Here is a 13,068-nt window from a genome sequence, read left to right as displayed (position 1 = left end):
TAGCTAAGTATGAGATGAGTTCAGATATTTCATAGAGCAGAGCCTGCTTCCGGAAATAGGACTGTGTGTCCTGACGTAGTTGTAGAAATGAAACCGTCACTCATTCCTCACCAGCTCAGGTCCCACATGCTGACATGGAAACACAGGTGCGATCACGGCCAAGCAAACCCATCTTTGAAGTGTGTCGGCCATAGTAGAGGGCAGGTCTTCAATGGAAGCGTTTGGAATCATTTCCCTCATTGAGGATTCAATTCCAAGCTCTAGGAAATCTCCCTAAATAAATACTTAGAGAGCCACTCTTTTTCTTAAAGAGAAATCCTCCAGGGAACCTGCCATAACAGCAATGAGCCACAGCGACTTCAAGGCCTTCCAGAAGAGCACTCAGAGATCTTTTGTGTATGACTCACTTATTTCACAGAGAGGCCCAGAGAGGTTGAGGGCCTCCCCTGAAGCTACACAGCCAGTTAGTGGTAGAATTGTCTCCTGGATTCATCTACTGGCCCACTGCACCTTCTCTTTCAGCCTTGGACCATTTCCCATATTATCAAGCGTGCTCCCTGACATTCTCTTCAGAGTCCCAAAGAAACCCTGGACATAAGGCAGGACAGGGTTTCTCAATCCTGCTTTCTTTTAAAACCCAGAAAGCTGACACTCAGAGGGGTTTTGTGTGTTACCCAGTCACATGGTGAGGGAGAGGTAAAGGTGCTAGGTGTTCTGTCCACTCCACCACACCACCTGCCCCCTTCTCCTGTTCATCTCCACTGTCAATGACCTCATCCTGCAGGCCCTACGTCCATCCCAGTCATCACTTTTACACTCGTGTCCTTTTGGGAAACCTCTTCAAGTTCTCCAAACCCCTTCCCAACTGCCACCACTTAAACCAGTCCCCTTGGACTCTGGCAGGAGTGAAGGAGCAGACAGAACTGGAAGAGGGTACTTCGTGCTTCTACAATGTCTGAGGGTGTGCAGGCCTTTGTCAGACCTGGGTGGCCCACTTGCCACCTATCCAGCTTCTGGATCAAGGCTTCTGTGTAACAAAGAAAAATAATGATATTTCCAATCACCTACACTGTGGCCTTTCATGTGGCAGAAGAATGAAACTTATTCTGGGCACCTGGAATGGGTGATACCTCCAGGCAGATTCTGACTTGAGAGAAGGGAACATTTGTAAAATAAGATCTGTCCAACAATAGAAGGCGCTACCTCAAGAGGAAGTGAGTTGTCTGTCCCTGCAGCTGGTCCAGCAGAGGCTGCACTGACTATTACTAGTCGCGATATTGTAGGGCAATGCTTCTTAAGCTTTACTATATGTAGATATCACCTTGTTCAAATGCAGTGTGTGACACCTGGGGTCTGTCCTAAGACTATGAATTTCTATTTGGTGAAGCTCATGCTGCTGGTCCACAGACCAACTTTGGGGAACAAGGCTGCAGAGGACCTCAATTATCCAACGTAGAGATTCTTTGGCTACAGTGTGCCAAGACTGATCTGAGTCACGTCTCGTGAAAATAAAAGTCCTCATAAAAATAAAAACCCTCCCCAACCCTAGCTGGTGGCCGAATGACCTCAGGTCAGACGCAGAACAAAGAGAGAAGGTGGACAATCTCCTGGCGTGATCTCCACAGTTTACAGAAGCCCCGTAGCATCTTTCGATCAACTTAATCCCAAAGTAGTGAGTGGACTTGGTCAGCTAATAAATACTTGGCACTTAAAAGAGGTTTGGTGAATCAGATACCGTAAGAAGGACCTGATATTTTACTATCTCTTTCTTTTACAAAGCACTTTCTTTTTAAACCAGCTTTCAAAGTAGATATAGGTCCATTACCTCATCTGAATCTAGTACTAACGCTTTGACTCGGGGAGGGCAGAAAAAAAATGTGAAGGCTCAGAGAAGACTGAAGACTCGCACAAGGTAGCAAAGCCACCAAGCGCTGAGACTCTCGGGGTCTGATCACCACACGCCCCTTCTCAAGTCATAATCAGGGAGCTGGTGTATCATGGTACCCAGCTTCTGCCTCTTCTGAAAACAAGCAGTGTAACTTCTTGATTACTCTTTCCTCATGTAAAAGGCACAGTGTGCATTAACATATATCATCCAATCATTAACTCAAGGGTCCCCATACTGGAAAGGACACTGATGGTCCAGCCTTCCTTGGTCTCATGGCCTCTCCAAAGCAGAGGAGAGTCAGCATAGCCTTCACATCTGGACAAACTTAACATCTAGTACAAACTTAATTCATCCCTGAGAGGCAGGGGAGACATAGTTCTTTACTTAACATTTGTGAAAAAAATGAAGGAAGAAGGCAAGATAAACATTTATCCTATTAGAGAGAAGGCAAGATAAACATTTATCCTATTAGCCAAGATTCAATGTCTCCCTACTGGAAATGCTTTCCTTAGCTATAAATCAAACATCTCTATAACTGAAATATAAAACAGGTTTGTTTTTATTTGGGGGTGGTGGCATGGGTTGAACCCTCAGAGGAGACAAAAACCGTTAATATCACAGGGATTTGCCCATCGCTTCAAAGGCTTTTTACCCTCAGATTTTTGTTTTTCCTCCAGGCATATGTTTTTTCTTTCCCTAGCCCCATTTTCTAACCATGTACAGCTTTATGTATCTCTTCCTCTGAACCTATGCTGTCCAATGTGGTAGCCAGTAGCCACATGTATCTACTGAACACTTTAGATGTGGCTAGTATGACATGTTTTGTAAGTGAAAATACACACTGGATTTCAAAAACATAGTACAGAATAAAGAATGTAAAGTATCTCCTTAATAATTCTCACATTGACTATATATTACAATGATACTACTCTGATATATTGGTTAAATAACATAGTATTAAAATTAATTTTACCTGTTCCATTTTACTACCAGAAAATTTAAAATTACATATGTGGCTACTTGACAATATTGCTCTGATCCCTCCCAGGTCCTCATTGTCTGTCCTTACTTAAGCCTAAAAGTAGATACAATTTCTCACCAGGACCTCATCCAGGGTTAAGAATAAAGGGAGTATTATCTCATGCTGAGTACATTTCGGACTCTTGGAGATGAACTGAAATTTTTCACAGGTTTAAAAAAACAGCAATCGGCCCAAAACACACACAGGCACACGTGCCCACGGCACTCCCCTCCCTTCCCCCCATCAACAGTACAGCAGGTGAGAGTCGCTGATCCAGAACTGCTTTTCTTCCATAGTTGCAGACATATACACAAGCCGTCCCTCTTGGCCTGGAGCGCTGGTTTCATTTTCCCCCAGTGAACAATCCTGCATGCGTCCTTGCTCTGTTTCTCTGTTGCCCTTCCACCTTCAGGTCACAGAAGTCCCTCAGAAATCTGACCCTAGCCTCCTGGGGCTGGTTATCCCTCTGGATCCACAAACACCTGGTGCTGCTGTGGAGTCACTAAGCATCCTCTTCCAGCTTTGGGTGTGTGCCAAAGTCTCAAAGCCCAAAATAAATTGTCCACCCAGCGAAGGAACAGCAGGAAGTCCTGGAGATGTGGAAAGGACAGAGGAACTCAACCTCAACGTGGCCCTGTGCACTTCCAGAAATGTAGCCAGGCTCTTCTGCTCTCCTAACCTGCCAGAGTCCCGCAGAGATGGCATCCTCTATGCATCTCATGCCCCGTAGCTTCCGTTCTCTTTAGATTCTACTTCTCCTTTCTGGTGACTCACATGGGTCTCCCGGGGGGACACTGGACTTCGGTGAGAAAATCTGGCTTCCAGGTCAAACTCTAACAGTAATGTATTATCTTTTGAGCAAAATGCTTAACTTTTTTGGACTTCAGGTTCTTAGTAAAATAAGATTAGACATGATTTACATAAATGTCCTTTTGGCTCTAATGTTCCATGATTGGAGTACGTATGCCCTATGAATTGAGACCTAGCAGTGGGCAGGGTTGACCTGGCTGAAGGGAGACAGCAGCGCACTCATTGACCACTGAAGACTGGGTGGGGGACGGCTTTTGACCATCGCCTCTAGACGTGGAGGAAGAGCTCTGACCCTGTGGGAGGTAAGGGGTTGCCCCGGACAGTGATAGATTTGCAGGTGCTGGACGCCACGGGCAAACTGCCAGAGGAGTCGGAAGACATGAGTGGTTCTGCTCCTGGGGGGTTTTAGCTCTAGGAAACATCCACAGGGTCCTCCATAAACAGTCTCTGACCCCACTGAGTTCTCCTTTTGAGTTTATTGAGAAAAAGACCCCGGCTTAATTATAAAACTAATGACAACCAGTGAGTTCAGCTGCTTGCCACGTAGACTTTATCTCTTTGCAGGTTACTCCACAGATAACACCTTAGCTTTGCTGTAATTTGAACCTGATTACAACACTAAAATTAAGCACTCAGCTATCTCATCACAGTCTGTAGTGTGGTCTTCTGTTTCTTTCCTAAAACAAGCAGAGGAGTGAGGGCAAATGTGTATTCAAGCACGAAGAAACCAAAAGCTTTCCAAGAGGAGGGCTTCATACTCAAGGTAGGAGAGAATAAGGAGAAGTACTAATTTGCAGAGTGCCATTCTGAATTGTCTAAATTCTAGATTTGTGTAACCCAAAATAAAAGGATTCTCCCATCATCTACTTTCTTCTTTCTTCCCCCATCTTCCTCTCTTAGGTGGAAGAGAGTAAGGAGGATACAGTAAACTACTTTTGTTTCCTTTCCCTGTCACCTCGGTGTCACCCAACAGTGTATGTATTGTGTTCTAACTACATGCTCTGTGTCAGGTGCTTTCATCTCCATGATATCTCGTTTGATCCTCATAATAATTCAGTAAGGTGGTCAATATATACCTCGTCTTACAAACTAAGACCCAATATGTCTGAGCTGGAAATGTGAAGAGCCACAATTTGAACCCCAGTCTCTCTGACTCCGGGTCTTGTGCATTCCTCTATACCTGGATCTCCCGAGCTTATGATTTGCGGGGGAGCTGGATCAAGAGGTCACCTTAACCTACCCAGTATCCTGCAGCTGGCTTTAGGGTTTCTACTATCTACCATTTCTCCTTACACCTTTCAGGGCTGGACACTTCAACTTTGGTTCTTAGTTCCCCACCTTAGGATTGAAACAATACCTGCTGGTTATTTTTGTAAGAACCGCAGCCAGTGTCTCTCCCCAGCCCATAAATTGTTAAATACCTTCTGTATTTACTTAGAGATTTGCCTTCTGAGTCAAAGGAAAATGTTTCCCTTCAGTTTTAGTTGGGTATCTTAACATGTTTAATTTCCTTTTTGCTCTTCCAAGTTGCATGACATGCTTTCCTTCCATTTCTGATTCCCATTCTCAAAGCAGGCCTACGCTTTGTTCTTATCTTTCTGGGAATGAATCTAGTTTCCACGTGGTAAGGGATGTCCCTCGAAGTCACCAAAGCACATCTCTCTGTCGTCAGTTAGTAGCTTTCCTTCCTCTCCTTTCTCTAAGGTGGCAGAGTAGACTGTTCTTGTGTTTCTCAGACAAACGTTCTGAGGACACACAGCTTTGCTGAATACTTGTATTTTAAACTTCATGCCCCCTGATTTTATTGTTTGACTGGCTTCCTTCCCATTAGGAACCAAACCAACATCACACCAATTTTGTCATTTTTCTCAGGTCTCAGCTTTCTCATCTCATCATAAAAGTCAAATAGATTGGAGGGGCCATGGAGCTCACAGATGGACTCAGGTGTGACTCGAAATTTTTTGCAATACTATGTGTGCTGGCCTAGAGTCCTTGGCGGACCTCAGATTCTCAAAGGTTCCATGATCCAGAAAAAGTTATGAGTCACTGGGGTAGATGATGATCTTTAAAGATTCTTTTTAATTCAGAAATTCTGTGAGGCTTTCTCACCAATTGTAGAGACTCAAAAGCTAAGGCTGGATGTCAGTCAGCAAATGGTGCTTCTATCTGGAGGAAACTCAGCAAATATTTGATGATGCTAATGATAAAGGTTTCCAAGGCAATCTTCCCCGTTACTTTCTTGATTGTTCTAAGCCTTCTTGGCCAAAATTATGCCCAACAAAATCCAAGAACATGGTTGAGGATTCTGAACTCTTGGGCACTTTGTATGTGTTTCCATCCCATTAGTTAAGCTGTCCCTCAAACAATAAAAGGGAAAACTTTCATCTTTTAATTGAGAAGGTCTTCAGGTCTATAATAAGCCCACTATTTAAAACGTTATATTTGTTCTTTCTCTTTTCAATTGAAATTCACACAGGATTTTTAGCTAATCAAGAAAACTAAAGCAAGAAAGAACTTCAATTTTCTTGTCTGAATTTTTTGTTTATAGACTGGGAAGCTGCCAGAGAAGGGAAGTGACTCATCCAAAGACACACACAGCAGGCTAATGGCAGAGCTGGAGCTAGAACCGGGTATCCTGTCAACTCAGTGCTCTTCCCACTGGGCCCTGATTTCCCCTAGAAACCCCCTCACTTGACTCACCCTCCTCTGCTATTCAGAGAACACACACCTAAAACATGAGTGATGGACCCAATGTGATATCAGTTTGGGAGGCTACAAAGGAGTGAAAAGTCAAACCTTTCACAAAGAAGTGTTTGCACATCTGCAGAGAGTTAGGAGTGACAGGTGGGCTGGACAGGTGACGAAGGGGAAGGAAAGCAGCAAAGCAGGGACTTAGCACCAAACTGGGAAGTTTGACAAGGGAGTTACAAAGGTCATGTGACTGTGAGGGAGATGACTAGGCTTGTTGTTAGGTGCAGTGAATATGCACCGTGGCACCAACAATCCCCATGCTCTGCTCCAGCCGCTTCTCCACACTCCCCCATCCTATCCACTCGCAGATACCGTTAGGCTCACCCAAAGCAGGAGCTCCCCATTCCCTGTACCCCACTTTCACGTTCCCAGGCCGTGGCTGGGCTGTGTGCTTGCCTGGAATGCCACCTTCTTGCTGTTCGCCCATCGTAAAACTCCGTTCTTTAAGTCCCAGATCAAATACCACTGTTTTCATGGAGTCTTTTCAGACAACCATCTCCCCTTCCTGTTGCTTGTTTTTGCTCCCCATCTTGAAGTTTCAGAGTGGGCTGTTTGTGACTCTCCTTCTCTGTCTGTCTAATTATCTGTGAACATGTCATTTCCCCAAGGGAGAGCATATACACTCCTTTTGTTGGGGTTGGTCTTCCATTTTTAATTTTTTTTCACTCAACAAATATTTATTAAGTGCCTTCCATATATTAGGTGTCATGGTGTCTGACCTTAGGGCACTAATACTTTAACTGGGACACAGAGAAGCAAAGGGGCGAATACCATAGAGCTGAGAAGTGCTCCCCTAGGTCAGGTGCAGGGGGTGTGGAAGCACAACGTCGGAGCACTTAATCCAGTCTTGCAGGGGTGACGGGACGTCAGGAAAGGCTTCCTGGAAGAAGTAACCTCTAAGTGGAGAAGTGAAGGATAAGTGGGAATTATCCAGGCAAACAAGCATGAGAAGCTTTGGAAGACGAGGCTGGCTTGCTGTCTGAACAGCCAGATCACATGGGGCCTCTGAGCCCATGAAGGACAGAATTTCCTGATGACTTTCATCACTATCTCTTGCAGCACTAAGCACCATGCCTGGAACGTCCTAGATGCTTGAATGGAAGCGTAATGACCGTAGCATTTCAGAATGTCTGATATTTTAAGGCTCTTGGGTAAAATTCCCTGTTTACTGGTTGGATACTCAAACTAGCTTCCCAACAACTATAATAAAATTGAACTTTTGGTTCAACTCCGCATAGCAAGGAGAATAGTGGAGAGCAATTTTCCTGATAACACAAACTGGTCTGAAATCCATTTATCTAAATAGGTGATACGGCTTGAGTTCTCATCATCCTGATGGCGCACCGAAGAAAGAACAGTCATCATCTTTAGCTCTGTCACCCAAAGATAGCCTCAAGAGGCAGGAAGCTTCTTTTGAAAGACCCATTTCCCAAGCGGCCAGCTCCTGCTCCCAGTCCCAGGAAGGGAAAGTAAAGGGGATTGGAAGGGGGATGTGTGGGCAAGAGCCCCTTTCACACCACCCTCTGGCTCTCAACGGGGAGCAAGGTCTGCACCCCCAGCCTGGGCGCACCCATGGAGAAGAGCAGAGAAAGGAAGTAGTGCACGTGGGGGCTGCAGGCCCACCAAGAAAGGAAAACCAATTTCCACCAAGCCTGGCTTTCTGCGTTGCCAGCTCCGTCCCTCCTCCCCTGTTAGGAAGCGGGAAGTGTATGTCCCTAACCTCACCCGGAGCTCCGGCACCATGCGCACTTCCTGTACACATGGGTCCTGGAATCAGGTTGTTATGACTCACTGCTGACAACAACGAGGTCTCTGGGCACTGTGAACGGACTTAGAATGTTTACAGAATTGTTCCTGGGTCAGAAACATTTAATGCTGTTCAACTAGCCACTTCATTACCTCTCCCCAACGAACTATTCTTTCCTTAACCGGACTCACCCTTTTTTTCCTCATGGAACACATTCCAGGAGCACCTGCTCTGGAGCCAGACAAAGCCTTCCCCAGGTATTGCTATTTCCCTTGGTCCCTAACTTGGAGCCAGAGCAACAATTCACTCTATGGAGCCTTTCCACATGCCGGAACCACACCTCCTCATTTAATCCTTACAACCACCCTTTTGGGGGGGACTGCTCTCACTCCTACTTTGCACACGAGAAAACCGTGGCTGGGGAGGGGAGGGCTAAGTAGCTTGCTAGCGAGAGTGTAAGCCCCATTAGTTATCATTGTCTCACTGCCCTTCCCTGCAGCAAATGGTGCCCCACTCCCAACCGATAGGCTGGAGCTGGAAGTCTGGCTTCATGTGTTTCAGGCCTCTGTGTGCCTGTGGGCTCCAAGCATACCTCTATTACTGCAGTCATGACACTGCTGTGTCTGCCAGTCTCACTGGAATACAGGCTCCTCAAGGGCAGGGATACGATGACCCCCATATCCTGCCCAGAGGATAGGTCTTCAGGTCTTGAATAAATATTTGTTGAGTGAATAAATGAAATTTAAAGGGAAACTGGGATTGCAGGTCTGAGATCAAGCACAGTCTACTGTGGACACTGTCCACAGTAGACAATTAATGGTTTGGAGAGACATATTTAAGAATTCTATCTCGTTCTAAAGACATTCTAGAATGTTCTCAGTTCCAGAAGTACCTCTAGATCACCCAAAGTGAACAGCTTCCGTTTACAAAGTGCTGACCATGTTCCACTCTCAACCCCTGGACGTAGCACTTCTCATGTATTACTTTGTGGAATCCTCTCAACTGCTCTATGAGATAGGTATCATTATCTCCATTTTACAGATGAAGAAACTGAGGCCCAGAGAGGGAAAGTAACTCCCAAGTCACTAGACAGTAGGAAGTGAGCAGGAATTCAAACCTGGCTCCTTTGGAGAAGCTCCCCATTAAACAGCACAGCAAAATTAGAATCATGATCTGATTTTTCATCTCTTCCCCTCTCCCAATTTTTTGGCTCTCAAAACACCCTAAGGCCACCTGAAATCTCTGTAGCTGACCCAGTGAGAAGATGGGACAGTCAGCTAAAAACCTGCCATGCCGATTCAAGGACCCCATAACTCCGAGGGCCCCAGCACTGGGCCAGCATGTTCCTCCCAGAACCAGAATGCATTTGTTCATCAGTGAACAAAGGCACCAGGTACCCACACAAACACGAGACAGGACGAGGACCTGACGGAGCCGAGCACTGGCACAGAGCTACGGGTGATGGAAACAAGGTATGTCTCCCATCAGACAGGACCTTGCTGAGCCAAACTGAAGCCTGGTGCTGTCAGCTGTGCTAGTCTGAGCAAACTGAGATGCTCTCCAGGGCACGAGCAGGGGCTCTTGCAACCAGGCCAGGAAGTACCCAAAGCGGGGGTAAATTTTGAATCACCTTGAGGCCAGAATAGAGCTTGTCTTTTGCCTCCAACTGTCCCCAGCCCTGACACCTTAATCGATGACCCCTCTATTCCCTCCTGGGTGATATTTTTGCTCCCAAGGCAAGCAAGTGGGTCTCACCGGCATCCACGCGGCCTCAGTAGATGGACCGTGGGGGAGACGTCTGGCCCACCCTGCCAACTCAGACGCCAAGGCACACACGTCATGCTGCAGGCCTACCTGGCTCACACCACTCCGAGCAGCCTTCCTCTGAGCCTGCTCGCCACCTCTATGCAGCTCTGTCTGCTCAGCCTCCCTTCCCGGAAAAGGGCTACCCGGGGGCTTGCTGGGCTGGCTCTCCTCTGGACTGTGGAGATCTGAGAGTCTCTGTTCGGTGCTCAGGCACCTGACCACGTCTGAAGGCTTCAGGCAGCTCTTCTTAGAAATCTTGGGTCCACCAGGGTATCTCTCACCTGCCTCGCTCTCTGCTCTCCTCTCATACTGTCTGCTTTCTTCTCGCCATGGCTGCTGCTTACCCTGGCTGCTAAAGGCATCGCTAAGCTCCGAGATGACCCTGTCAGAGCTCCCAAGCAGCGGCCGGGAGAAGCTGTCCTGGCGGATACCTGAAGGTGGCATGTGGATACTACTGTCTCCGTTGATGTGAAGGGACGCCTGGGTACCAGGTGCCAGGGAGTAGGCTTTGTGCGGGGGAAGTAGGGCCAGTGGGGAGCCCACCGAGCGTGCGGTGGACCAACTTGAATGGGGGAGTCTGAGGGGCAGGGAGGGGCTGGGCCTTGCCAACAAGGCAAAGTAGTCAGTGTTGTAGACAGAAGCCTCCGGAAGAGGAGGCAGGGGTGGGGTCAGGGCCAGATGCCTGCCTGGGACGCCTACAGTCAGTGAGATCCATTCAGAGGTGACAGCATGCAACTCAGGGGACAGGGCTCGGTGGGGGTGAGGCAGGGATGAGGGGGCTGGCATGATGAGCTTGCTGTGACTGGGAAACTTAAAAAGAAAAGGAGAGAGAGGAAAACAAAAGAAAGAAGGAAAGGTACAAGGGTCAGCATAAAGAAGAAAGGAGGAAAATAATCACAAGGGACATATAGAGAGGAATGAAATGCACAGAGCGAGTGGGACACTCTGGTGTCCGAAAGGAAATCATATGGTGAGGTCTGGAGAGAAACTGGGATGTGGGTGTGTGTCTGCAGGCGTGTGTGCAGGCGGGGGGGGGGGATAAGAGAAGCAACTAGTGTAGAGATGGGAGAAACGGTCCCATCAGGGCAGTTACACATGGTGCCTGCCTGGTTTGCAGAATCAGACTTTCAAAGGGACACACTGGAAGCTCCCCACCCTGTCCCACCCACCACCTCTGTAACCAAAGCCTTGACTCAGAACCACGAGGGAAAAACAGTGGCCTGCCACTGCCATGGCCTTTCCTTGGGCTTTTATTCTCCCTTGGGGGTGCTCAGCAAGGAGCCTTCCAGAGAAGAGTATGAGCACAGCAGTCATTTTGTTTTACAGTCACACTTGGCTATAGTCAGGTAAAAAAATCTAGTTGAGTTCCCCATATTATTACAAAGCAGAATCCCCTGTGCCAGTGTCACACCTTTTCCCCATGAGATCACAGGATATGGATCTTGCTCTGCAGGAAGCCTGGGTCAGCCTGTCTAATGCTTTCTGCCAAGAACCATGTCCTGGGGTCAGCGACGAGCAGTTGGAAGAGGAGGAAATGATTAGAGGATGAGAGAAAAAAGGTACCATCCTCGTGTCATCCTGGATCCCTGGTCCGGCTTTCCTTCTGCTGGCCATCCTCCCTACAACTTACAATGGCAGTCTGGCCAGACTCTTTCACAGCAAGTCATCCCACCATGCCTCTCCTGAGCCTAAGGTCCTAATTTTTTGTTCACTTTGGGAAAGCAGGGATGGGTTTCGAATAATTTATATTTTAAAACAAGCTTGCTCATAATTAATGTTCAGGAAGGCAAACATTTTATTATAAACTTACTTCTTTTCAGCCCAGTGTACACAGAGATGCTCTAAGTCCCTTTTCCAAGCTGGTTTCTGCTTGCAAAGAATACTCTGGATTTTTATCTTCTGCAGGCCAACCTTGACCAACAAGATGACTAAGAGAACCATACTGGGCCATGGTACGTATGGTACAGTGGTGGTACCCAGACCACCAGCTTTACCTAGGATGGGATGCTCCCAGTACAGAGTTTTAGACCAACTGATAAAGGCTCTCCTTTCTCTTTCCTTAGTCATGTTATTCCCAGAGCAATCACCTTAAGCTCTTCCTTTTCCCGAGATAATATTTTTCCAACCAAGTGGATGAAAAATGCCATTTGAATGCATGAAAACAGACGCCTGTGTGTATACCCTGCATTGCTGAGGATGATTCTTAATCACCGTGCCGAAGAACCACCCCCGAGGGGCTGCGTGCCATCAGCACTGTGGATCTGTCATGCTGAGTGTGAAAAGCAGTGACGAGAAGCTTAGGTACCTGTGGACTCGCGGTGGCACTACGACTTGGGGAAGAGGAGAAAGGCAAGTCGATGTAATCCACCGGGTTTTTCACCAGTGGCCTTTTGATCACGTCCACATAGGTGATGGGGAAGATGCCTTGCCGGGAAGTCCCTGGGATCCTCCCTTCGTACCAGTTCTCATCCACCTGTCGAAGCAGCGTGATCCTCTCACCCTGTAAGACACGGCAAGGCAAACCTTCTTGTCCCATCATGCCTCAGCGTGCCTGAGGCCTCTGCCTGCACCCTCTGCTCTCCTGCCTTACTTATCACATTCTTTGCTCAGAATAACCTTCCTTGCTAACCTGGATGGAATGAATATCACTGGGATAGAGAAGCTAACAGCAGTAAATCTACCTGGGTGCTTGGGAGTTAAGCTTGGTCTTTACATATTTCAGCAAAGGAGAAGGTCAGATTTATTCCCCCAAGCTAGTAGGTAAGTGTAGTGCTTTTGACTCATTTAATGTAAAACAGATATCCAAAGTTCTCTAAGGCAAAGGTTTTGGGGGGATTCTCTTTTTTTCTTTCTTTTTATAATTTTATTTTGTTCCTATATCATGATAGAAAAATTAAAGCACAAGTAAACATAAAGCAGAAAATAATCATTACCCATAATATTAGCACTGGGGGTAACTACTGTTCATATTTTGATACATGTACTTCCCAGATTGAATTCTATACACGTGAATTAGACCTGCATATATTTTCCTATAAAAATTGA

General features: G+C 46.8%; 1 protein-coding gene across 50 annotated transcripts in view; it reads right to left on the bottom strand.

Moving 5' to 3' along the window:
* SORBS1 (sorbin and SH3 domain containing 1) overlaps window positions 1-13,068 on the bottom strand; it is a 221,021-nt gene that overhangs the window by 10,507 nt on the left and 197,446 nt on the right. For 47 of the 50 annotated variants that reach the window (XM_074339313.1, XM_074339314.1, XM_074339315.1 and 44 more), the window contains 2 exons: window positions 12,329-12,523; window positions 10,072-10,833 (listed from right to left, as the gene is read on the bottom strand). In XM_074339313.1, the coding sequence (XP_074195414.1) occupies window positions 10,072-10,833; window positions 12,329-12,523 (957 nt within the window). The remainder of the gene's footprint in view (window positions 1-10,071; window positions 10,834-12,328; window positions 12,524-13,068) is intronic. The other 3 variants (XM_074339339.1, XM_074339341.1, XM_019724753.2) reach the window with 1 other exon arrangement.

This window comes from Rhinolophus sinicus, linkage group LG07, assembly GCF_036562045.2.
Source record: "Rhinolophus sinicus isolate RSC01 linkage group LG07, ASM3656204v1, whole genome shotgun sequence".
In the NCBI taxonomy this organism is placed as follows: domain Eukaryota; kingdom Metazoa; phylum Chordata; class Mammalia; order Chiroptera; family Rhinolophidae; genus Rhinolophus; species Rhinolophus sinicus.
This window is presented reverse-complemented; position numbering and strand designations above follow the sequence as displayed.